This window comes from Alexandromys fortis, unplaced genomic scaffold, assembly GCF_014885135.2.
Source record: "Alexandromys fortis isolate MF-2015 unplaced genomic scaffold, M_Fortis_MF-2015_v1.1 scaffold_3, whole genome shotgun sequence".
In the NCBI taxonomy this organism is placed as follows: Eukaryota; Metazoa; Chordata; class Mammalia; order Rodentia; family Cricetidae; genus Alexandromys; species Alexandromys fortis.
In genome coordinates, this window is record NW_026067909.1 from 22,965,529 (window position 1) to 22,988,290 (window position 22,762).

The 22,762-nt window shown below is 43.7% G+C and overlaps 2 protein-coding genes and 1 long non-coding RNA gene across 17 annotated transcripts in view; 2 read left to right on the plus strand and 1 right to left on the minus strand.

The window, feature by feature from the left end:
- The window catches only part of Nek3 (NIMA related kinase 3), a 16,484-nt gene extending 7,495 nt beyond the window's left edge, over positions 1-8,989 (plus strand). Inside the window, exons 6-14 of one of the 6 annotated variants that reach the window (XM_050137760.1) lie at positions 701-768; positions 852-938; positions 2,038-2,092; positions 3,881-4,081; positions 4,947-5,019; positions 5,951-6,094; positions 6,793-6,927; positions 7,899-8,022; positions 8,517-8,986. In XM_050137760.1, coding sequence (XP_049993717.1) covers positions 701-768; positions 852-938; positions 2,038-2,092; positions 3,881-4,081; positions 4,947-5,019; positions 5,951-6,094; positions 6,793-6,927; positions 7,899-8,022; positions 8,517-8,667 — 1,038 coding nt within the window. In that variant the 3' untranslated portion in view covers positions 8,668-8,986. Of the gene's footprint in view, positions 1-700; positions 769-851; positions 939-2,037; positions 2,093-3,880; positions 4,082-4,946; positions 5,020-5,944; positions 6,095-6,792; positions 6,928-7,898; positions 8,023-8,516 lie in introns of all 6 variants that reach the window. The other 5 variants (XM_050137759.1, XM_050137761.1, XM_050137764.1 and 2 more) reach the window with 5 other exon arrangements.
- A 47-nt stretch (positions 8,990-9,036) lies between these two features.
- On the minus strand, positions 9,037-12,667 carry LOC126498840 (uncharacterized). Of its 2 annotated transcripts, none has more exons than XR_007590911.1 (3): positions 12,548-12,667; positions 9,572-11,007; positions 9,037-9,171 (listed from the first exon to the last, which is right to left on the minus strand). It is a non-coding gene; the product is annotated as an uncharacterized lncRNA (long non-coding RNA). The 2 variants fall into 2 exon arrangements; XR_007590910.1 differs by lacking the exon at positions 12,548-12,667 and adding an exon at positions 11,958-12,086.
- The window catches only part of Nek5 (NIMA related kinase 5), a 33,947-nt gene continuing 23,272 nt past the window's right edge, over positions 12,088-22,762 (plus strand). For 7 of the 9 annotated variants that reach the window (XR_007590908.1, XR_007590909.1, XR_007590907.1 and 4 more), the window contains exons 1-8: positions 12,088-12,181; positions 13,514-13,651; positions 13,796-13,880; positions 16,112-16,209; positions 18,154-18,237; positions 18,314-18,384; positions 20,376-20,462; positions 22,182-22,236. Coding sequence is in view for 6 of the 9 variants with exons in the window: in XM_050137753.1 (XP_049993710.1) it covers positions 13,535-13,651; positions 13,796-13,880; positions 16,112-16,209; positions 18,154-18,237; positions 18,314-18,384; positions 20,376-20,462; positions 22,182-22,236 (597 nt within the window). In the remaining 3 variants the exon portion in view is untranslated. Of the gene's footprint in view, positions 12,182-13,513; positions 13,652-13,795; positions 13,881-16,111; positions 16,210-18,153; positions 18,238-18,313; positions 18,385-20,375; positions 20,463-22,181; positions 22,237-22,762 lie in introns of those variants that run through there. The other 2 variants (XM_050137751.1, XM_050137754.1) reach the window with 2 other exon arrangements.

The window sequence follows — 22,762 nt, forward strand, 5'->3', positions numbered from 1 at the left end:
GCCCCTGGGAGGGTGAGGCAGGAGGATTTCTAGTTTGAGGTCAGCACAGACCACTTGAGTCAGATCCCTATCACAGAAAAATAAATAAATAAATAAAATCTACTCTTTTAGTAATTCTCAAGAATATTATATATTGTCAGGCAGTTGTGGCAAAGCCTTTAATCCCAGCACTCAGGAGGCAAAGGTAGGCAGATTTCTGTGAGTTCGAGGCCTGTCTGATCTACAGAGTGAGTTCCAGTAGACTTTAGGACTTACCCTACGTAAAACTTTACGCTCTTTGACCTAGAATTTATACCAACCAAATAAAATAGCATATGTAAAAAGGAGTTAAGCCACTTTTGACATCTAGGTGAATGTGAGCCTTTTAATGCCCACCGAATAAATGCGTGTGTTCTCAGATAGGAAGTGGTCAGCACCTGTCCCAGCCACTGAGTCACCAACAAAGGCTCCCACCGATTGGATCTGATGCTGTCTGACATTTGCTTGTTAGATTTCAAAGCATGCATCCTGAATCCCTAGGCAGAGGAGTGTGCAGCTGTTTTAAGAGGGGGGTCTTGCTATTTCTTTTGTTTTCTCTGGGACCCAGCTGTCAGTATTTCTACCCTTATCCCCACCGTCAGCGGGCTTTGAAAGCTGCCCTGGAGACCGCGGCCTTATGCTGGGATGATCAGGGCATCTATATTCTTCTTTTCCAATGCAGAATGTCTTCCTCACCCAAAGTGGAAAAGTGAAACTGGGAGATTTTGGCTCCGCCCATCTTCTCTCCAGGTATGTACCCGTCCACGTGAGAGAGAGCTGAACAGCCATTTTCAGAAGAGCTTTGGAGTCACTTTGCCTTTCTGTGGTTTCAGTCCCATGGCCTTTGCATGTACGTACGTGGGAACGCCTTATTATGTGCCTCCAGAAATTTGGGAAAATCTGCCCTATAACAATAAGAGGTGGGTAGTGTCCTTATTTGGATAGTGTTGGGCATTTGGCGGGAGGGGCTGGATTCTGGTGCAGATGCACAGAGCTTATTTGCTTAGAGATTTTGTTTGAGTTATCTCTTGAGTGTCTATGTGAGTGTGTATACATGTGCCATGGGCTGTGTAGAGAGGTCAGAGGACACCCTTTTGGAAATTGGTTCTCCCACCTTGTTGAAGAGGGGGGCTACCTCTTTGGTCGTTTCTGCTGCTGCACTGCACACCCTGGGCCACCTGACCCACGAGCTTCTAGTCGGTGCTACTATCTCTCTTTCCATCTTGAGGCTGGAGTGCCGAGATCACAGATGTGTGCGCCTGACTTTCTTACGTGCATTCTGAAGGTCAAAATCAAATGGCCAGTTTTGTGGGGCAAGTGTTTGACCAGCCGAGCCACCTTCCCCACTCTGCTTTCCAAAGATCTGCTTGGGGCTTTGGTGTCTGCAGTTCATGAGTAGAATAATTTTGCCTAGCACGTGTCTTGGATTTGATTACCAACATCACAGAAGTAAAATTTCATAAAAAATAGATCTTAAAGTCACATGGAATCTGTATTCTCAGGAATCCAGAGGAAAGCCCTGGTTTTACAACCATTGTCATCACAGCTGTGAGGGCCTAGTTGATAAAAGAAGGTTCAGCAGTCAGTAAGGGTGGTCTGGTTCCAGACTTGTTTATGCTTTTTTTTTTTTGGTTTTTCGAGACAGGGTTTCTCTGTGGTTTTGGTGCCTGTCCTGGAACTAGCTCTTGTAGACCAGGCTGGTCTCGAACTCACAGAGATCCGCCTGCCTCTGCCTCCCAAGTGCTGGGATTAAAGGCGTGCGCCACCTGATCACTTCTTTTTGAGGCAGAGTTTCTCATTGGAACTCTCCAACCTTGATGACCCGAGTTCAAGCTCCAGGACACAGATGGCAGTAGAAGAACAAGTTGTCCTCTGACCTCCACATACACCCTGTGGCCCACGTGTGTGCTCATACATATACAAAGATAAATTAAGTGCAATAAAATAAGATAAAATGCATGTATTACTATGATAATATAGCATAACAGTTCTTGCAATGCTGTCTCTTTATGCTTCTAGTGACATCTGGTCCTTGGGATGCATTCTGTACGAACTCTGTGCTCTGAAGCATCCAGTAAGTATGGTGCCAGACCAAAGGGCCACTTGTCAGTCCTGCTAAGGCCTGAGAGATGTGCCAGATTTCTACTGGGGTTCACTTCCCCAGGAAGAATTTGTTATAAAAGTTTCTATTTGTCCCCTTTTTATCTTTGCGTGGAGCCATTCTGTAGTTCTGTGCCAACAGGAAAAGCCTATTAGAGGCTGTAATTCTATATGTAGCTCTCCTCCTCCTCTTTCTTTTAAATATAACATAATATTTGCTATTGTAGCCATTTTCAAGTTCACAATTCAGGGGCATGAATTATATTCAAGATATTAATTACACTCATGTATTCATTAATTATACTCAAGATATTCATTAATTACATTTGTGATATTCATTGGTTACGTTCACAGTATTATAACTACATTTATGATCTTCATTAATTATATTGATTAATTATATTTATGATATTATATCCTGATACTGCTGTCCGTTTGTGGGGCTTTTCCGTCACACCAAACAGAAACTTTGTTCTTAGGAAATCATGGCTCTATTTTCCTTTCTTCCCCAGCTTGAGAGAACTTCTAATTTTTTTTATAATTTATTTAACTTTTATTTTATGTGCATTGGTATAAAGGTGTCAGATCCCCCAGAACTGGAGTTACAAACAGCTGTGAATCGCCATATGGGTGCCAGGAATTGAACCCGGGTCCTCTGGAAGAGCAGCCAGTGCTCTTAACCCTTGAGCCATCTCTCCAGCCTCTAATCTCTCTGTCTCTATAAATTTGTATATTCTATATATCTCACACAATACAATTCTATGGTATTTATCCTTTTTAAAGATTCATTTATTTTATTTCTTGTATATGAGTGTTTGGCCTGCATGTATTTGCACCACATGTGTGCCTGGTGCCCAGGGAAGGTAGAAGAGGGTGTTAGATAGTCCAGAACTGGAGTTATAGATGGTTGTAAGCCATTATTCAGGTACTGGGAACTGAACCTGGGTCCTCTGCTGATGGGGAACCTCAGCTGAGGTTCTCTCTTACCCACTGGACCTTGTGCCTAGTGGACAAAAACTAACCAATACACTTAACATTTTTTTTTTAAATTAAAACATCTTTTGAGAATTTTATATATGAGTGCTGTATTTACCTTTCTACCCCTCCCTATATCCAGCCTTCAATTCCTCCTGTGTCTCCCCAACTCCATCTAAAGTTCATGTCCGTATTCTACTATTATTATTTTTTATTCTATTATTATTATCATATCACCAACGTCTCTGACTCCAGCTCTTGGTGATTTAACACCTGGTCCCTTTGGGCACCTGAACATTCTCTGTCTGTCTCTTGCATATGCACACATAATAAAAAATAAACCTTAAAAAATAAATACACTTTCAAAAAGAGAACAGGTCAAAAAACTTTTTAGAATGCCAAGGCCTCAGCCCCCTCCACACACCTGAATCAGAATCTCCAAAGAGGTCTCGAATTCATGTTTTTAAACCAGGCGATTCTGAAGTGTGTCCCAAGTTGGGGACCGCTGTTGCTCAGAAGCGACCCTGAGTTTACACGTGCCAGGCCAGCACTGACAGACACCGGTCTCCATGTGGAGGGGGGGGATGTTCATGTTCACCTTCCTCCAAAGCACCTGAGGCTGTGAACCGTCCTTAAGGGCATCCGTGGAAGGAAGGGACCCAACAGCAGCTGCCTTTGCAAAATAAACGTAGCTCATGAAAATATGAACTTACTTCAGCTGATATTTCTTATTTCTATATTTTCTTTCCATATACCTGATTTTTAAAGCGTCACTTTTACCTTTCAGTTTCAGGCAAATAGTTGGAAAAACCTTATCCTGAAAATATGTCAGGGGTCCATCCCCCCACTGCCAGCTCTGTATTCCGATAAGCTTCACCATCTTGTCAAGCAGATGTTGAAAAGGAGCCCTTCCCAGCGCCCCTCTGCTACCACCCTGCTTTGCAGAGGCAGTTTAGTGCCGCTTGTCCCGAAGTGCTTACCCCGGGAGGTATGACAGGAGTGTCTCTCATTGGCTCTAGCGTGGTAGCATGTGTTTTTAACTTATCTGGCAGTGGGCATGGGCGTACAGTGGTGTTCATGGAGATGTCGCAGGACATCTCGGCTCTCTCCTTTCATCTTTTAACGGGTCCAGTGACAAACTCGGGTTATCAGGCTTGGCAGCAGGTGCTTTTAACCGTTGCGCCATCTCACTGGCCCTAAACTTGTATCTCTTAAGCTTAATTTACTCAAACATGCCTGTAAAGACTCACGTAATTCGGAGGTGTATTTAAAATGTAAACCTCTTTTCTCTCTTCCCCTTCCACAGCTCGCTCTAGTAGCTGCAACACTCTCCTGCACTGGGGTTGAGCCTGGGGCTTCACTTGCGGTGGGCAGAGTCTAGTGATCATCATAGCTGTCTGTGTTTGTCTCACTGTTATATTATATTATATATAATATATTATATATATTATATATATCATATATTATATATTATATATTATAATATAATTATATCATAACGTTATTTGACACCCCACCTTTCTTTCCTTGCTAAGGATCAAGTTTGGACTGTGGTTTTGGGGCGACACTGGCCTCACATTGGCAGGCCTGCCTTAGCCCCCCAAGTATCCAGGATGATACTCCTCTCCTTACGTTTGCTTTTACGTGGCATCCTTATTTTCCAACTTTAAGTGCTCTTGTGTTGAAGAGCACTATAAGTATATGACCTTATGGTGGTGTCCAAAGCAAAGTGTCTTTCTTTAGCTGGGCCTGGGTATGCTGGCGAGTAATCCCTGCTGTGTGGGCTAAGACAGGAGTCTTGGGGCATAGAAAAGTGTTTTTCACATCTTTAAATGCTCATCTTTAAATCTCAGATCATCAGAGAATATGGAGAGCAGATACTGGATGAAACCAAACTATCTGAGCCCAAGAAACCAAAAAAAGAAGGTAAGAATTTTTCAAGTGTGTTTTTAAAAGTATCATTTAAAAAAAAGAAAATATAATTTCCACCGGGTGGTGGTGGCGCACACCTTTAATCCCAGCACTCAGGAGGCAGAGACAGGCAGTTTGAGGCCAGCTTGGTCTACAGAGCGAGTTCCAGGACAGCCACAGTTGTTATGCAGAGAAACCCTGTCTCCCAAAAAAAAACCAAAAACCAAAAAACCAAAAACAGTAATTTTCAATTTTTTTGCTTCTTTAAACAGAGTTTCCTTCAGATCCTATACTGTTGAAGAAATAGTATGTTTTCCCAGTGAGAAATCACCACACACTTAGGTTAATTGGATTAATTAAGTTAATTAGTAATGGTCCGTGGCTGGTTTGGGTGATGCATGAAAAGGACCCGGCCTCAAAGGGGAAATGGTACCAGCTTTGATCTATACGTTCCACATACTCTCTTTGGAGTCCCAGCCTCAGGTCACACTCGAACGGTTTAAACAGAGACAGGAGACTTCGTGTCTGGCCACTCGGGCAGATGGGAGACTGACACAGCAAAGATATTGCCAGAAGAATTTAAATACACCACTATTGTTCTTTCTGAATTGTCTGAATTGTTGTTACCCAGGGTCATCCTGCCCACCTGGCAGAATTCTGCTTTTCCTGCTAAGAGCACAGAGGACTTAATGGCAGACCAGGACTTGATTACGTTGTCACCCTGTGCTGCCCCCTTATAAGCCTAATGGAGGTTCTAAGTCTGGGTTGTCTCCTTTTGTTAGGGGAATGGAGCCTAATTGGAGGTCAGTCCTAGTGAACAGAGAGTAGCAGACTTTCTGAGCTGGACAGAGACAAGAAATACTTCTGCCTTGTTAGGGCACAGTTTAGATGCGGGTGAATGACAAAACAAAACTGTTGACCCTCCTCTTCCCCATTTGAGCATCAGGTAGCCCGTCAGCACCGCAGAAGAACGCCACTCCAGGAAGCCCTCCCAGGCAGCAGTGGGAGAGCCATGTTCCCGGTCCAGCTCTAGCAGCTTTGGAAAAGGCACCCATCCTTACCTCCAGTTTCACGGCCGAGGATGACAGAGGTTAGCACCATTATCGTCCCTTGGGGTCTGGTTTCAGATACCAAAGTTCATGCGTGCTCAGGTGCCTCATGGAAAAGGCATCCAATGCCCACGTCCTCCTGTATACGTTAACCTCTAGACCATGTGTTCATAAATACTGTGTAAATAGTTGCCACACTGCACTGATTATGTGCATATGTGAATATGTTCAACACAGACTTAGCTTTTATTTTTTAATTTTAATTGATATTGTGTGTGTGTGTGTGTGCGCGCGCGCGCATGTGTGTGACTATATGTGCATATATGTATGGAGCCAGAAGAGGGTGTCAGATCCCTTGGAGCTGGAGTGACAGGCATTTGTGTGCTTTCCATTGTGGGTGCCAGGATCTGAACTCTGGTCCTCATAATTGAGCAATGTGTGCTCTTAACAACTGGGCCATCTCTCCAGCTCCAGACTTAACTTTTAAAAAATATCTTAAGATCCAAAAATTTGGAGCCCAGGATATACAGGGAAAGTCAGACCGAACACTCTCCAGTAGGATTCACCATGCTAGGGTTTTAGTTTATATCTCTCTGCAGCTGACATTCGGGGTTCCTCATGTAGTGAGTGTACTGGATTTTCAGTGAGCATCAAATATAGTCATAACTTTGCTTGAAATATGATAGACACTGGAAATTCGTTTTTTTTAACCTGGTCCTATGTCCCTCCTTACAACCAGGTGGCTCTGTAATAAAGTACAGTGAAAACCGTGCCCGTCAGCAGTGGCTCAAAGAGCCCCCCGAGACCTTGCTGTCAATGCTGAAGAGTGCTGATCTCAGCCTGGCGTTCGAAACGTACACAATATATAGACCAGGTAATGTTCACCTATTATATGACTATGAGGACACTTGGGCTTTTAAAATATACTGTAAAACATGAATAAATTGACCATGTTAATAATTCTTTAAAGATTTATTTTTATTTGTGTTGTCCATTGTCTGTGTGAATGTACAGTACATGTGTGCAGGTGCCCGGGAGCCCAGAAGTTGGGGGGGGGATCAGATCCCTGGATCTGGGAGTAATAGGCCGTTGTGAGTCACCATGTAGGTGCTGGGAAGCAAACTCAGGTCCTCTGGAAGAGCAGCAAGTGTCTTCAGCTGCCCCTCATCTTCCCTCTCCCTGCGTGTCCAGTTGAGTAGTTTTACACTGATGCATGTTCTTATGTAGCCAGCTCCAGATTCTGTTTCTTTGCAAAGCTGGAGCTGCACACATTAAATCAGAGCCCCATTCCTTCCTCCTCAACTCCCCGTGATTTGTAAAACTGGTGCAGGAAAGACGATGTTGCAAGAGAGTTCGTTATGTTTGTTTATTTGATGGATGTTTATTGAGTGGCGAATATATAGATGATTAAAATGAAAAAGAGGACTGGTGTCTAGCCCAGCAGTGGTGTGCTCTGTGTAGCATGCACAAGGCCCTGAGCTAACTCTTTAGACCTTTTTATTATTTGTGACAGGATCTCCTCAAATTGCTCAGACTTTACTATAGATTCTTTTTTCACAAGTGTTTAGAGTATTTTTCTCCGCTCTCTTCGAGAAAGTATTGTTTTAAAATTTAATCCACATTCTGCTACTTCCTGAATCTACTGTCTACCCAAATCCTGATGAGTAAATACTGTTTGAGTTGGCTGGCTTCCCCAGGCACTATGGCTCTGCTCTGTCGTCCTAACATATGGGAGACTGACGAAGAGCAGCCTAGGAGATCGAGTCCAGCCTGGGCAACAGGGTGAGACCGCATTTAAAAATAAACAGGAAAACTGTCATACTTTCTATTGCTATTTCCCTGAAGGTACAGAAGGATTCTTGAAAGGCCCTCTTTCTGAAGAAACAGCATCAGACAGTGTCGATGGTGACCATGAATCCTTCATTCTGGATCCGGAGAGATTTGAACCTCGACTGGACGAGGAAGACACGTACGTCGTAACAGGCCTAGAATGCTGTAGCTGGGGAATGGAGCCTGTATGCACACACACGCCGCATTGTACCACAGTAATTTCAGATGTAGTCCTAGCTATACTGCTTTCCATCCTGAAGGAGCACTTCTCTTTGCTCCTGTGTGGTGGGCAACACTGACATTTTACTGTGACTTCCGGGCTGCACGTAGTATGTTTTCAGTCCGGACTTGTTTCTGTTTCTGAATTTTGAGGCACTTAGGCTCCTCCTGCACCTGCTTTCAGGTGTTGGGATTATATGAGTGTGAAAATATATATATTCATTTTATAATACATTTTTTAATGTTAAAAATACCCACAGGGATACATTTTGGGGGGAACTAACATTTTTCCCCTCTGCTCAATTACCTTATGGGATTGAGCTTTCAACGGTTTAGATAGCACATGGTAGAATTCTGCTTTGAACCCATCAAGAAGTCTAATACAGTGTCTTATCATCCAAACCATCTCCACAGGGACTTTGAGGAAGACGATGAAAACCCTGACTGGGTGTCAGAACTAAAGAAGCACGTGGGATGGAAGGACACACCTGACGGAAACCCTGCGGAGCGTGTGCCTGAGCCATGTGGGGGAGACACTGATGCCTGGAAACGGGGTGACGACTAAGAAAATGTACCACAAGCTTAAATAACAACCCAGAACCCTTGTGAGCTTTTTTAACACAAGGGAGGTCTAGAGATGCTGTGTCTTTGCATTCCGGTAGAGCAGAGGTGAAATGCTAGCCTGCTGGCTAACGCTGTGTGCGATAACAGGAAGTCACTTCGCTTATGTGCTCCCTCGTTTTCTCAGCTATCCAGGGAGAATAATAATGCCTACCTCATAAGAACGCTGACCAAGACTGTTATAGCAACCCATGTGTTTGTATCCACGGTTACTCTGTGACACTCTGACGTTTCCTAAAGCGATCTAAATATATTAAATTGTGACATAAAAATGTGTGTTCTTTGTCAATAATACCCGACTTGAGGATGCTTCAAAATGATTTCCAGTGATGTTACCAGCTGCCAGAAGTCCTTAAATGTTCCTCGTAGGCTTTACAAAAAACCAGGGGGTCAGGGGATCAGCCGTAAGAGGAGTGGAACGGGCTCCCAGAAGATTGCAGTCCTGGACCTGAGACAGGAATACAGCCAAAGAGACATGATGGATGTCAGAAACTAGAAAGTGTTCTAGGAAGCGGCCCACAGTGCACATACATGGACCCCCATTGTGTATTATCTCGTTTAATGCTATGACACTTTAGAGAAAGGAGAATCTTTCCCCAATGAAGAAACGGCTTCCCCTGACCCCGTATGATGGAGGGTGGGCAGAAATTACGGTCTAGTCATTAACCAGGATCTGCAAAAATAGGAGCTACGAGTAGCTTTTAGCAACGTAACTCTCCTCCCTTATCTGCAGTGCTGGGCAAACCCAGGACCTTATGAGTGCAAGGCAAGTAATCCACCACAGCTACTACAGCACAGCGTAGCTTTTGTTCACCGTGCAAAGGCTGCTGCGCAAGTCCCCACCCTACCTGTGTGTCTCCTTGTTCTCAGTCCTGCAGTCTTCCATCTCTGGCAGCTTCTCCGTCTGCCCTTGCCGAGTTTGAGGAGTGTTAGTTAGTTATCCCGCTTCTATCCTCAATTTGGGTGTGTCCAGTGTTCTTCACAAAGGTGAGCCCTGTCCCCCTCACGTCCTCTCAGGAAGTACATGATGTCAGCATGGTGTAACAGAGTGGCTGCGTGCCTCCATCAGTAGCCAACTGAGACTCTGCCGGGCTTCCCATCGTGGCACCGACTTCCCTGCCCCTGTTCTTACTGTTGCTAACCTGACGCTGAGAGGCTTCAAGTTCTCCTTCTGGCAGAGCAAAGAGTCTCATGTTACCCTAAGTCACTGGTTTGGTTGCCTAATCCTTTCAAGTTGGTTTCTGTGCACTTTTGTGATGTTCTTGTCCTTTTAAATTACTAAATTAAATTTGCTAAAGTAGGATCAACCTGTACCTTCTCTGTTCCAGCTCCAGAATCAACAATTTTTTTCCCCAAGAGCCACAGTTCCTCTCATTGTTTTTTTTGTTTGTTTGTTTGTTTGTTTTTCAAACAGGGTAACAGCCCTGGATGTCCTGGAACTCTCTAGACCAGGCTGGCCTCAATGCGTCCTGACTACTGGGATTAAAGGAGTGTGCCCCCACTGCCAGGCTCCTCTCATTGTTTTAAAGCCACTATTTGGGTACTAAGGGTGCTGGTTACCCCTGGCATATCTAGGCCCTGTCTACATACCTGTGTTTAGTGCATCCCCATCTGGATGTATATTAAGTCAAACACGGCCTCACACTGACGTCCTGGCTCATCCAATCCCATAAGGTTAATTCAGGCTTCTCGAGAACTCTTGCTCTTTTTTTATACCTGTTTTCCCTGATGGTGAAAAACACAGTTTGCAGCCGTCCACTTAGATGTTGAGACCAGTACACACACACAAAGCCGTGCCCAAACCATTAACCCTCGCTGCCGTGAGCAGCTAGTGAGCAGAGCTTGTATGTGGTTTCCGTGGTTGGCGTCATCCTTCTTAGGTCCGTCCCTTGAATGTTAGCCTGGCACTTTTCTGATGATGTTTCGTGTTCAAGAAAGCATGAAAGTTACAAGGAGGTCTCCAAGACACTCAAGTTCCACATACCATCCTCCACACGTCTTTATCTGCTCCAGTCACTGGCTCTAAACGTTGCACTCCAGACGAAGCAAATTTGGGATTATGTGCACAATTATTTATCTCACTAAGCACTGGAGAGTCGGATTATAAATCCTCTTGGAAATCAGACCATGTCCACTTTGAACCACACTCCACGTGTTTGCTTATTTGGGTGAGACCTGCCAACCCCGACAGGCTTTAAAAAGAACACACCTTTAGTTCAGCAGGGAGGTGAGGCAGGCATCTGGACCTCTGAGTTCCAGGTCAGTCAAGGGTACATAGTGAGACCTGTGCACAAAAAACAAACAAAAGCCCCAAAATGCTTAGGTTCTGTAGGCAGGAAATGCTAATTTCCATCCATATGTTTCTTTCAGAACATGGAGATCAAGAAGGACTTCAAGCATTTAAAAGACTACATTGTTATAAAATTCTGACCCAGGAAGTAGGATGTAGATAAAAGAGAAGTGAGCTTTGGGGGGAGGGGGTCAAACAATGGTGGGTTATGAAATGGTGAAATGGTCATGGGACTTAGATTCCACTGGCTCTGGCTGTCTCCCTTGTATTAGCATTTACCATCCTGAAAGAGGTATATTCTCCCACTGTTCTGCATGGAGCTCGGTTAAGAGCATGGAGCTGGGTTAAGAGGGGGTGCCTTTTGCAGACACCTGGGCAGCACCTAGTTTTGCTTGTGGATCCAGGTTCCATTCTTATACACCCCTCAGCAGTATTTGAGACCTTGCATGAGAAACCTGCTTCCTTCAGGGAGTATATATTACAGCTGAACGCTGCTTAGCTGGTATGGGACCCCAGGCATCATCGCCACCGCCTCCCCCAACAACCCAACCAGCACGTTTTTTTCTCTCAGCATTGTTTACTCTTCAGAAACCTCTGTAAGTGGCAGACAGCAGAGAACTGGAAACCCTCCCATTCCCACGCGCAAAACGCTAGTCAGAAACCAGCTCTGTGGGCTTCAAAAGATGCTGCCCATCGAAGTCTAGAAAACGGCCACCCACATCGGGCCACGGAACCCGAAGGTTGCAACAAGGCAGAGTTCTGACTGATCTCGCACCCTCAGTTCTGGAAAAGTTTGCCCTCGAAACGGTTTCTCCTCGCCCCCTGCTCTCCACTATAAAAACTCCCTCCGACACCGAGCGGCAGGGTGCCAACCTCTCAGTAAAACTGTGCACGCACAGCTTTGAAGTCGAACTCAGTCTTCTCGTTTTCTTTCCCTGACTTACTTCTTACACCGTGCGAGTTTGGAGACGTTCACGTGGCTTGTTTTACTTTCGGCTTCCGACCTCGGGTAAGTGGAAGGAGCACCAGTAGGTTTCTTCTGCCCCCGCCCAGCGCTCCGCCTACTTTCCCCACGGTAACCCCCGCTCCAGTGTCCCGGAGGCTTAGCCGCCAGGGGTCAGATCCACCTGGACACTTAAAGACTCACTACACAAAGTCCGGTGAGCAGGTAGGCCGAGCCCACCGTGTTTGTTCTTTAGGAGCTATCCCAGGCTTCTCGAAGGCAGGGGAGAGAGATTGGGCAAGCGGGAGGAGACTACTGCCTGGGCTGCGTCAGTTTCCATGGCAACTCACAAACTACAAAATCCTGGACTCAAATCCTCCTCCCGCATGCTGGCCGGAGCCTCCACTGACAATTCTATACCCATGACTTGAAATTATTTGAAAACAACCTGCCCAGCAGACCACCCAGGGTAGTAGAAATCTGCATTGCGCCTGAGGCAGGAGGATGGCAAACTCAAAGCCTACCTGAACTACTTAGAGCAATTTCATTACCAAAAGGATTAGTTGTAAAGCTCCGTGGTTGAATGCTTACCCAGCATGTATGCGGTGGTCCTGGGTTCGATTCCCCAGTACAGCAAAACAAAAAGCTCCGTTATGCTCCAACTGTGGCATAAAAGGGGAAAAGAAGGAAGGCAACCTACAAGGAAGTGGTATTTCCACCTGTAAACACCTGTAGCCAGGTGCCAGGACAGTCCCCTGATCGCGACTGCTAGACTCTGGACCTCCCACCGACTCCAGCTCAGTAGACCAGTTTTTTTTTTTTTTCCCATATTGGAGCACAACTAGTAGGAAAGTCCCCGGATCCAACCAAGCCCTGATTTATCTTCCTAGGAAATTAAGTACTAGTTAATCCACGGGGAGATACTTAGATAGACGTGTGATACTTTGGTTCTAGAGGCAGATAACTGTGACTTTGCAGCCGTCCCTCGCTGTGTGGGATCAAAGACCTTTGAATGTCAAAGCTAGTACCCCAGGCCCTAACTTCATCTTAACTTACCATAATGTCTCCCATCTCTGCAGCCCCAAACACTGACAGAATAAATTCCTAGGCTTCCCTGTAGAGGGCAGTACCTCCACTAAGAGGAGAAAGGTGCTTGCCCCAACCCTTGGACTTGCAGGCACCCTTGGACATTTTAGAGGCACAAAACACCTACAATGAGATTAGACCCAATCCTTTTGGTATTGAAATTGCTCTAAGTAGTTCAGGTAGGCTTTGAGTTTGCCATCCTCCTGCCTCAGTACTTTTCCATTTTAGAAGCTAGAGAAGAAAGGTTTTGTGAGGTGGCAACTCGTCTAAGATCCCAACGATGACGGGCAATCCAGTGTGGAATCTACCAACCAAACCCTTTTCACGGCATTCCTGTGTCCAGAAGGAAATTTCTTGACTCTCAAAAGCTGGGTGGAACGTTTCAGCAAACAGTTCTTCTGCCTTTTATCCATCTTCTGCTCGTTAGTTGTCATGAGAAGTATACAGTGAAGGTTTATTTCTTCATTTTAGGAACCTCCGACCCCTGAAAGAATGGATAAATTTGACCTGATTAAGATCATTGGGGAAGGCGCCTATGGGAAAGTGTACTTGGCGAAACGGAAAACGGAAAGCAGTCAGTGTGTCATAAAAGAGACTGATTTTACAAAGGTAAAGTTAAGAAGTTCAAATTTCTGATAATTTTAAGTGGTATATTTAGCTCTTAAAAAGATTTCTGTATTTACTACGTGCATGTATGCGTGCTTGCACACTGACTGCTTTCCGTCTCGAAATACCACTTTGATGTTCTTCCAGGAAAAAGAAGCTTCAAAGAAAGAAGTGGTCCTTCTGGCTCAGATGAGGCATCCCAACATTGTAACCTTCTTTGGTTCATTTCAAGGTTAGATTTTCCTATCATTAAAGCATCCCAGTAAACTACAGATCTTTGGAAATATGTATCCCCATGAGTTGTGTATTGATTCAATTTTGTGTGTTCATTTCTCTGCCTAGTTAAATTGTTGTCTGAAATTGTGTCTTTGGTTCCTGTCTGGTGAGTGTTGTCCTTTGAATAGGGTCTTCTGTAGCTTCCGTGCACTGTGTAGTTGAACATCACTGCCAACTCCAGATCCTGTAGGTACTAAGAGAGAAGGGTTAACCTAGACGTCTCCGAGTATCACCGGGCGGGTGGAAAGCAACGTGCAAGTCTGTAGATACATCCACTATTTCTTGAACTTTTCATAGTGTGCAGGCCCAGTGCTCTTTGCTGCTTAGAAACCACCGCATTCAGAGCAGTTATGAGGTCGGGCATGGTCTCATAGTCCTGCAATCCCAGCACTGGAGAAGCAGAGGCCAAAGGACTGTTGTCAGTTCAGGGCCAGCCTGGTCTACAAAGTGAGTTCCTGGCTAACCAGTGGTATGATAGTGGCTTTCTATCTCAAAACCTGTACAATATTAGTTAAGTTAAAAGCAGCTCTGTATGACCCTTTTCAATGAGTGATAGGCATTGGAACCCTCGGGGATCTGGGAAGGTTTCTCGGGGCAGGGCCCTGAGCTCGACTGGACTGAACAAGTGTGCTCTATCTCCGAGCTACACCCTGAACTCTGAATAACTTTTGAAGGCACTCAGGGAATAAAGTTCTCTGCATTTCTGTCCACTATTCCCATCTTTCTCTTCCTCATCTTGTGAGTTATAGTTGAAATCCTTTGTCTACCTGAATTCTGTTCACTCTCAGGCTTCCCCAAGCCACTGTCCCTTCACTTATCCCCCAGGGCACTTTTCTACCAATGCATTTGACTATCTGTACATATACATTATTAGAAATTTGCTTATTGTTTTTTTCTTCAGATAAGAAACTTAGGGGTTGAGAATGTTGCACAGTGGTAGAATAATTGTATACCACGTAAGAGGTCCTGGGTTTTATGCCTAGTAACACATACACAAACGTAAACATTAATTTAATGGGCTTAGGGATTTATATATATACACGTTGGTCCTCCACATGTGGCAGAGGGTAGATGCTCAACTGCAGTTGCTGAATGAATGAATGGACTGGATGATTTAAACAGACAGGAGGATACATTTGTTCCATGTATGGTGGATTTCTGAAGACACTTTGTGACAGATACAGTCACACAGCTAAGGCCACTTCACAGTATAATTGACCTCCTTCCCGCCTGGACATTGCTTGACAGCTTGTTTGTTCTTAAAACACAGGCTTAGTCAAGAACCCCAGAGTCTTGAGGCGCCTGACTGTGAGAACCTGAAAACAGAGGCTTTGCTGGCTCTACGGCAGCTCATCTCTCACTCCAGGAGCTATGATCTAATATCGGCTCCCCCTTCTTACTGGCTGTTAATGAAGGGCCGCTCTGGACTAGAAGTGAAACTTTGTGCTCCGCCACATGGCAGGAAGTGGGGCTGGAAATCACTCACTGCTCCTGCCCCTGACTTCCAGGCCCACGTTTACATCAGTCACGCTGCCTGGCTAATCCTTTTGATTTACTAAGAATTAGCTGGCAAGTATGAAAGATGAAGTTTTATGAGTTTGGAACAGTGAAAGAAAAATAATAATAATTTAGTAATCTTTTCCTAAGGCAAAACGACTTCCCTCAGGAAATATTAACTCTTAGGTGCTAAGCACGCTCTAGAACCAAGTGCTCAAAATGTCGAACAGGATAGACACAGATCTCTGCACTGTTGTGCTTGGTTTCTGTTGTCGTGAAACCAATGGTTGTGTAGCTGATGGCTCCAAGCAATTGTTTTGTGCCCACGCCTTCGTTTTGCTCAGTTAGGGGCTCTACGCCCAGGGGATGGTGCCGTCTCCATTGAGGGTGGTTCTTTCCTTAGTCAGTCCAATCCAGAAACCCTCACAGAAATGCCCAGGGATTTGTCTCCTAGGAGAGACTGGACCCAGTCGGACTGACCACTGGTGTGAACTCCCTGGGCTACACAGAATTGACCCTTTCTCAATGAGGCCAAACACAAAAAAAAAAATGCAAACGAGATGAGAACCCAGTCCATCTTCGGGCCACACCCTCTCTTATGCCTTGTTTTTTCCTGTCATGTTCTTTATGTTCTGGGTTTTGAAAGACAAACGATAGATAAAAGCTCCAGCACCAAATGTTTTTTTGCAGAGAATAACAGGCTCTTTATTGTAATGGAATACTGTGACGGAGGGGATCTCATGCAGAGGATCCAGAGGCAGAGGGGAGTGTTATTCAGTGAAGATCAGGTAAGCCTACTTCTAAAGTTCTGTTTAGACCTATGTTTTAATTAATTTACTTGTTTTTATTGACATCCAGGTTTTTTTTTGTTTTAGTTCTTTATATATTTTGGATAATACCCTTTTTTGATGTGCAGTTGGTGAAAATCATTTCCCATTCTGTAGACTGCCACTTGGTCCAAATAAAGGTGTCCTCTGCTACGCAGAAGCTTTTCCATTTCATCAACTGTCCCATTTATTAATTAGTGCCCATGCTGTCTGTGTTCTATTCAGAGTCCTTCCCTGTGCCAGTGAGTTCAGGCCTCTTCCCCACTTTTGCTTCTGTCAGATTCAGGGTGTCTGGCCTTATGCTGAGGTTTTGATGCATTTGGAGTTAAGCTTTGTGTGGGGTGGCAAGTGTGGATCCATGTGTATTCTTCTACAGGCAGCCATCCAGCTTGAACAGCACCATTTATTGGTGATTCGGTCTTTTTTTTTCCAGTATGTATTTCTGGCTTCTTTATTAAAAAAAAAAACCAGGTGTCTATAGGTATGTGGTCTACATCTGGATCTTCAATTCTATTTTGTTGATCAATACATCTGTTTCTTTGCCAATACCAGGCTATTTTTTATTACTATAACTCTGTAGTACAATTTGAGAGAGATGTGTGATATCTTCCTAGAAAGCTAAAAAAATTTTGAATATATGGATGCTTAAAGAATCAATATCTTTAAACTTCTGTAAACTCAGTCAAGCATTCTCCCTATTCCTGTATTATATGTTAAGTCTACATTTACAGAAACGTATTTCTTATTTAGGGATTATTTTTCTGTGTTTTATAAAAATGATTTTTTGTGACAAAATTTTGATTACATTTTCTTTGGTTGGAAAAATTCCAAGGTGTCAACTGGACCCTAATACCTAGACTATGGGCCATCTTTTATTATTTCCTTCACTGAACCCTAATACCTGACTATGGGCCATTTTATATTATTTTCTTCTTACTGTATCGTTTGGCAGACAAAGAACTTGTGGGGTTTTAGAGTTCTTTAAGTGAATTTCTGTAAGTGTAGAACGTTTCATTAAAGTGACTCCCTGTCTGCTGATATAAAATACAACATTGAGCTGGACGTGGTGGCACAGACCTGTAATCTCAGCATCAGGAGGCTGAGCATGAAGGACTGCCATAATTGACGCTAGCCTGTGCTATACGGTGAATATAAAGCCAGCTTGGGCTATAGCAAAATACCCTGTATCAGAAAACTAAATACTAAATAAGCAAATAGATAAATAAAATACCTATGACTAAGAAATAAACCAGAACTTCAGAATCACAAAAAGAAAAAAGTCATTTCTTTCAGTGCTAGGGTGGAATAAAAAATCTGGTATATGGAAGCCCGCCCCCACAGTGACACACTTCCAACAGAAGGTGTTGCCCAGATTAAAGGCATGCCCTTTAGCCTCAAGGTCTGGATTAAAAATTTGTGTCATCCAGCCTCCTCCGACTAGACCACACTTCCTCCAACAATGTCACATCTCCTAATAGTGCCACTCCCTGTGAGTTTATGGGGGCCAAATCCATTCAAATCACCACGAAGACCCCAGCTCAAAAAAAGAAATAGATAGGTAGGTAGGTAGGTAGATAGATAGATAGATAGATAGGTAGGTAGGTAGATAGATAGATAGATAGATAGATAGATAGATAGATAGATAGATAGAAAGACAGATAGACAGTCAGCCAGCCAGCCCTGAGTGGCCACCATCTCTTCCTGGCTTTTATTCTTCTCTTTCTACATATAAATTTCACATTAATACCAATGACATCTGAAGCATCTTTCTGGGCTATGAATCAGAATTCATGTGTTATAGCCATCAGATCAATTTCTATTATTATTTCTCTGTTTTCATGTCACCATGAAGCTGTGTCAATGACCAGCAGACTGTTTATAGATTTGTTCTATTTCTTTCTGCAGATTCTGTGCTGGTTCGTACAGATTTCGCTAGGACTGAAGCACATTCACGACAGGAAGATACTACATAGGGACATAAAATCCCAGGTAATAGCTCAGACTGATGAATAAGACACCACAACTCTTATTCTTTTCCTGAACATATTTTTTTTTTCACTGTTAGAACATTTTTCTTAGCAAGAACGGGATGGTGGCAAAGCTTGGGGACTTTGGAACGGCAAGGGCACTGAATAAGTAAGTACTTGTAAAATTCTGTTTTTCTTTCTATGCAAAATCGACAAAGTGCTCATTTTGAGGCATTTTTAATTAGGATAATAAAAGTTTCTTATCCCCACAATTTTAGGTGAATATGTATGAATGTTGAATCATTTGACTGTCTGTGGTAAATTCTGAAGCTATGGGTCTCCAGAGATGAATCAGAGCTTAAGAGTGCTTGCTCCTCTTGCAGAGAACCTGAGTTTGGTCGCAGCACCCACTTCTGGTGTCTCTTGTGACTCCAGCTCCAGGGCATTCTTTGCTGGCCTCTGTGGTCACTCCCACACACATACACACACATGTGCACACACATAAATAATGAGAGTAAAATTAGAAAAAATTCACAAGATAAATGGTGTCTAATCGAATGGTGGTGGGGCTGTTCTAAAGCAGAGAAAAATCGTATTTCTAAATGTACTGTACTTGATTTGTGGACTTCTGGGGATCATGAGGAAATATTTTGCTCTGTGCCATGAGCAAAGCAGAATGGTGAACTACCAAAACAGCATGTTGCCAGCTGTGTGTACAAACAATGGTGTGGAAGCAGATGGGAAGGAAATTTATGAGTTTCACAATAGGTTTTAGGGATACTCTGACTAGAGGTGACTTGATTTTTCATTCACTAATTTTTTTCTTTATGGTTTTGGGGTTTTAATCCAGGGTCTTTCACTTGGTAGACAAGTGTTCTACCATTGAGCTACACCCCAGTCTAATTCCTTTTTGTATTTTTCAGATTTAAGAACACACAATTGCATTACATGGGTAGCTGGTAAAACAGAAATCTTATTATACCCAAAAGATCTTTAAATAAGAATTCTGTACTTATTTATATATAATATATTTATTAGCTGGGCGGTGGTGGTGCACGCCTTTAATCCCGGCACTCAGGAGGCAGAGGCAGGTGGATCTTTGTGAGTTTGAGGCCAGTCTGGTCTACAAGAGCTAGTTCCAGGACAGGCTCCAAAGCTACAGAGAAACCCTGTCTTGAAAAAACCAATATGTATGTAATTACTACTACTGCTGCTGCTATTATTATTGGCATCCTTATTACTATTTTGCACTGCTATGATTCAGGGCAATCTCTCGTTCACATACCTAGCCGTGGGATATGTTTCAATTTTTAAAAAATATATAGCAATATATGTGTATAAATTTTAACTTATCTTTAGATTCCTTTATCTGCATGAGTATTTTGCTTGCATGCATGCATGTGCATCATATGTATGTCTGGTGCCTGTGGAGGTCAGAAGAGGGCATTTGATCCGCTGGAACTGGAGTTGGGAATGATTTGTGAGCCACAGTGTGAGTACTGAGAACTGAACCTGGGTCTTCCGGAAGAACAAGTGCTCTTAATCACCTTTGTAGCCCATATATACTTTTGTGTGTGTGATAGGGTCTCACGTAGCCCAGGCTAGCTTTTAACTTGTTGTGTAGCTGAGGCTGGCCTTGAACACCATATCCTTCTGCCTCCACTTCCCTGTAATAGAAATATAGTCTTATGGGCTACCACGCCTGGCTTTCTTATTCTCTCTTTCTCCATATATGTATGTATGTGTCTATATATGTTGTGTGTGTGTGTGTGTGTGTGTCTGCATACATTTGGAGGTTGATTTTGTTTTGTGTTTTTTGAGACAAAGACTTCTCCATGTATCTCTGGCCGTCCTAGAAGTCACTATATAAACAAGGCTAGCCTCCGACTTACAGAGGTCTGCTTGCTTCTGCCCCTCAGGTGTTGGGAGTTAAGGCGTGCATCATCCATCACACATGGTTGGGGGTTGAGTTCTAAGGTTCAAAACCTGCTGTCTTCATTCGTCTGTTTTTCACATGAGATGTCTTGCTTTCTTCCAGTGTGTGAATGAGTGCACTTTTTTTGTTCATGTTTACAATTTTCCTTGCATAGTCATGTCTTCAGCCTTTCTCACTCTGCTAATAAGACATATTTTTTTTTTTAATTTACTCTAATTTCCTAGTTCCATGGAACTTGCTCAAACATGTGCTGGGACACCTTACTACCTGTCCCCAGAGATTTGTCAGAACAGACCATACAACAACAAAACGTGAGTTGCTCTTGGTGGGAGGGTGCCGGTCCATCCAGTGGGCGGCAGCGAATTACAGCCTAAAGTTCTAATCTCTTTGCTGCTGGCGTGTGTGCATTTTCCTCTGCTTCTGTGTGAAATCAGAGTTCCAGTGAGTAATATTCCTGAAAGACTTTAGACCTATTTAAGACAAAGCAATTTCTCTTCATTTAAAAATACAAAAAAAGCCAGATGCTGGTGGCGCCTGCCTTTAATCCAGCACTTGGGAGGCAGAGATAGGCGAAGCTCTGAGTTCAAGGCCAGCCTGGTCTACAGAGTGACTTCCAGGACAGTTGGGCTACACAGAGAAACCCTGCGCTTCCCATATACTCCTGGATGTGTGACCTCACTAGAGGGTGGTGGTCTACACACGGGGGTGTGCGGGGGCCACACCTGAAAGGAAACTGACTCTTCTTCCAGCAGTAGATCTGGGAGGAATGGGTATGTGTGAACATGATTAATTTGATTACAATTTATTAAAATTAATAATGACTAATGAAAGATGGGGGAAAAGTAAACAAGAAAATTCTACCCAAGGAAAGTCTTTTATTGTGGTGTTGCAGAACCCTGGAGCAGCCCAGGAGATGTCTCCTGGTGACTAGGTGGAAATCTGATCAGCCTGCTTACACAGCCAGAGGAGTGTTTGCACTAAGCCCAGTGTGTCTGCCCAGCACCGCTCTGGGAGGATCACTCCGAGTTCATTAGGCTTCTGACATAAAAACAACTTAGTATAAACTTTTCAATAGCCCAGACCGTGTCTTCAAGAGCCAAGGCAAGACAGTTTTGAGGTCTTCTCCAGCCATGTGTGGGGTATTTGAGATGGATGGAGTTGGATGTGGGTGGGCTAGCTGGCTACTTGACTGAAAATCCTTTTGCTCAAGGAATCCAGGACGGCGAGGGTGAGTCTAGTAGCTGCCCCATCCCTCAGTGTTTCTGCCTAAGGAAAATGACTTTAGACAGGGCACTTCTGAACTTACCATTGACACCAATAGTGAGTCCAGCCGAGCTTACCACCTGCACCATGCTTCAGACAAGTGGCTCCCTCTTACCTGTATCACCAGGTGGCCTGCCGCTGAACCACACCTCTGCCCCATTCTACTTTTCTTTACTGAATCCTTGTTTGGGCACTTTGGCAACCTCCTTGACATCTCATCCTCTTGCCTTTTGGATTTAATTGTACTTTTGATTCTTTAAAATGATTCCTTAAACCAATCATATATTTATAGTTACTAACAGGGATTGGGGGGGGTGGATGGGTGGGAGATTGCTTGCTTTATGCTCAAGGCCCTAGGTTTAATCCCTAGTATGACATTAAATAAGTTTTTAAATAAGCATGGAAAAAAGCAAAATTCAAGTCCTGTGTTCGTTGAGACTATACTATCATGTAATTTTATTTGTCGAGGCTTGCCTTTCTCCTCTAAAGGCACTGAACACACATTTTCTTTGGGCACATGAAGTCAATACTCATCTATCATATTGTGGCAATGTTTGTTTACCTGTTGTCTGCCAGGATTCCGAAGAATTTCAAACGATTCATATCTTAATTTTTATCTTAGAATTGATAAGGTGTCTGAAAGCACTTGTGAAAACATACCAACCTAATTAAATGAAGCTATACCCACATAAAGCGATACGAGAGGCAAATGCTTCCGCCTGTAATTGTTGCCATTCTCTGGCCATGTAAACCCTTCTCTTCTCCAGGGATATTTGGTCTCTTGGATGTGTCTTATACGAGCTCTGCACACTCAAGCATCCTGTAAGTATGTTGATCGTGATGTGAATCTTGAGTTACTGAACACATGTATTGGAAATTATCTTCTGAGAGAAAAAGATTGTTTGGGTTTATTGTACTGTTTAAAAATTACATGGATAGCCAGGTATGGTAGCATGAGCAACAGAGAGAGAACTCATCTTTAAAAAGTCAAAACCAGTGGGCAGTGGTGGCGCACGCCTTTAATCCCAGCACTCGGGAAGCAGAGGCAGGCGGATCTCTGTGAGTTTGAGGCCAGCCTGGTCTACAAGAGCTAGTTCCAGGACAGGCTCCAAAGCTATAGAGAAACCCTATCTCAAAAAAGAAAGTCAAAACCAACAACAAAATAAACCCAGGAGCTGGAGGCAGAAGGACTGAGAGAGTGTTAGAGACCAGCCTGGTCTACATAGCGAAATGTCAACTCTCTGTCTCTGTTTCTCTGTGTTTCCATCTCTCTCTCTCTCTCTCTCTCTCTCTCTCTCTCTCTCTCTCTCTCTCTCTCTCTCTCTCTCTCTCTCTCTCTCTCTCTCTC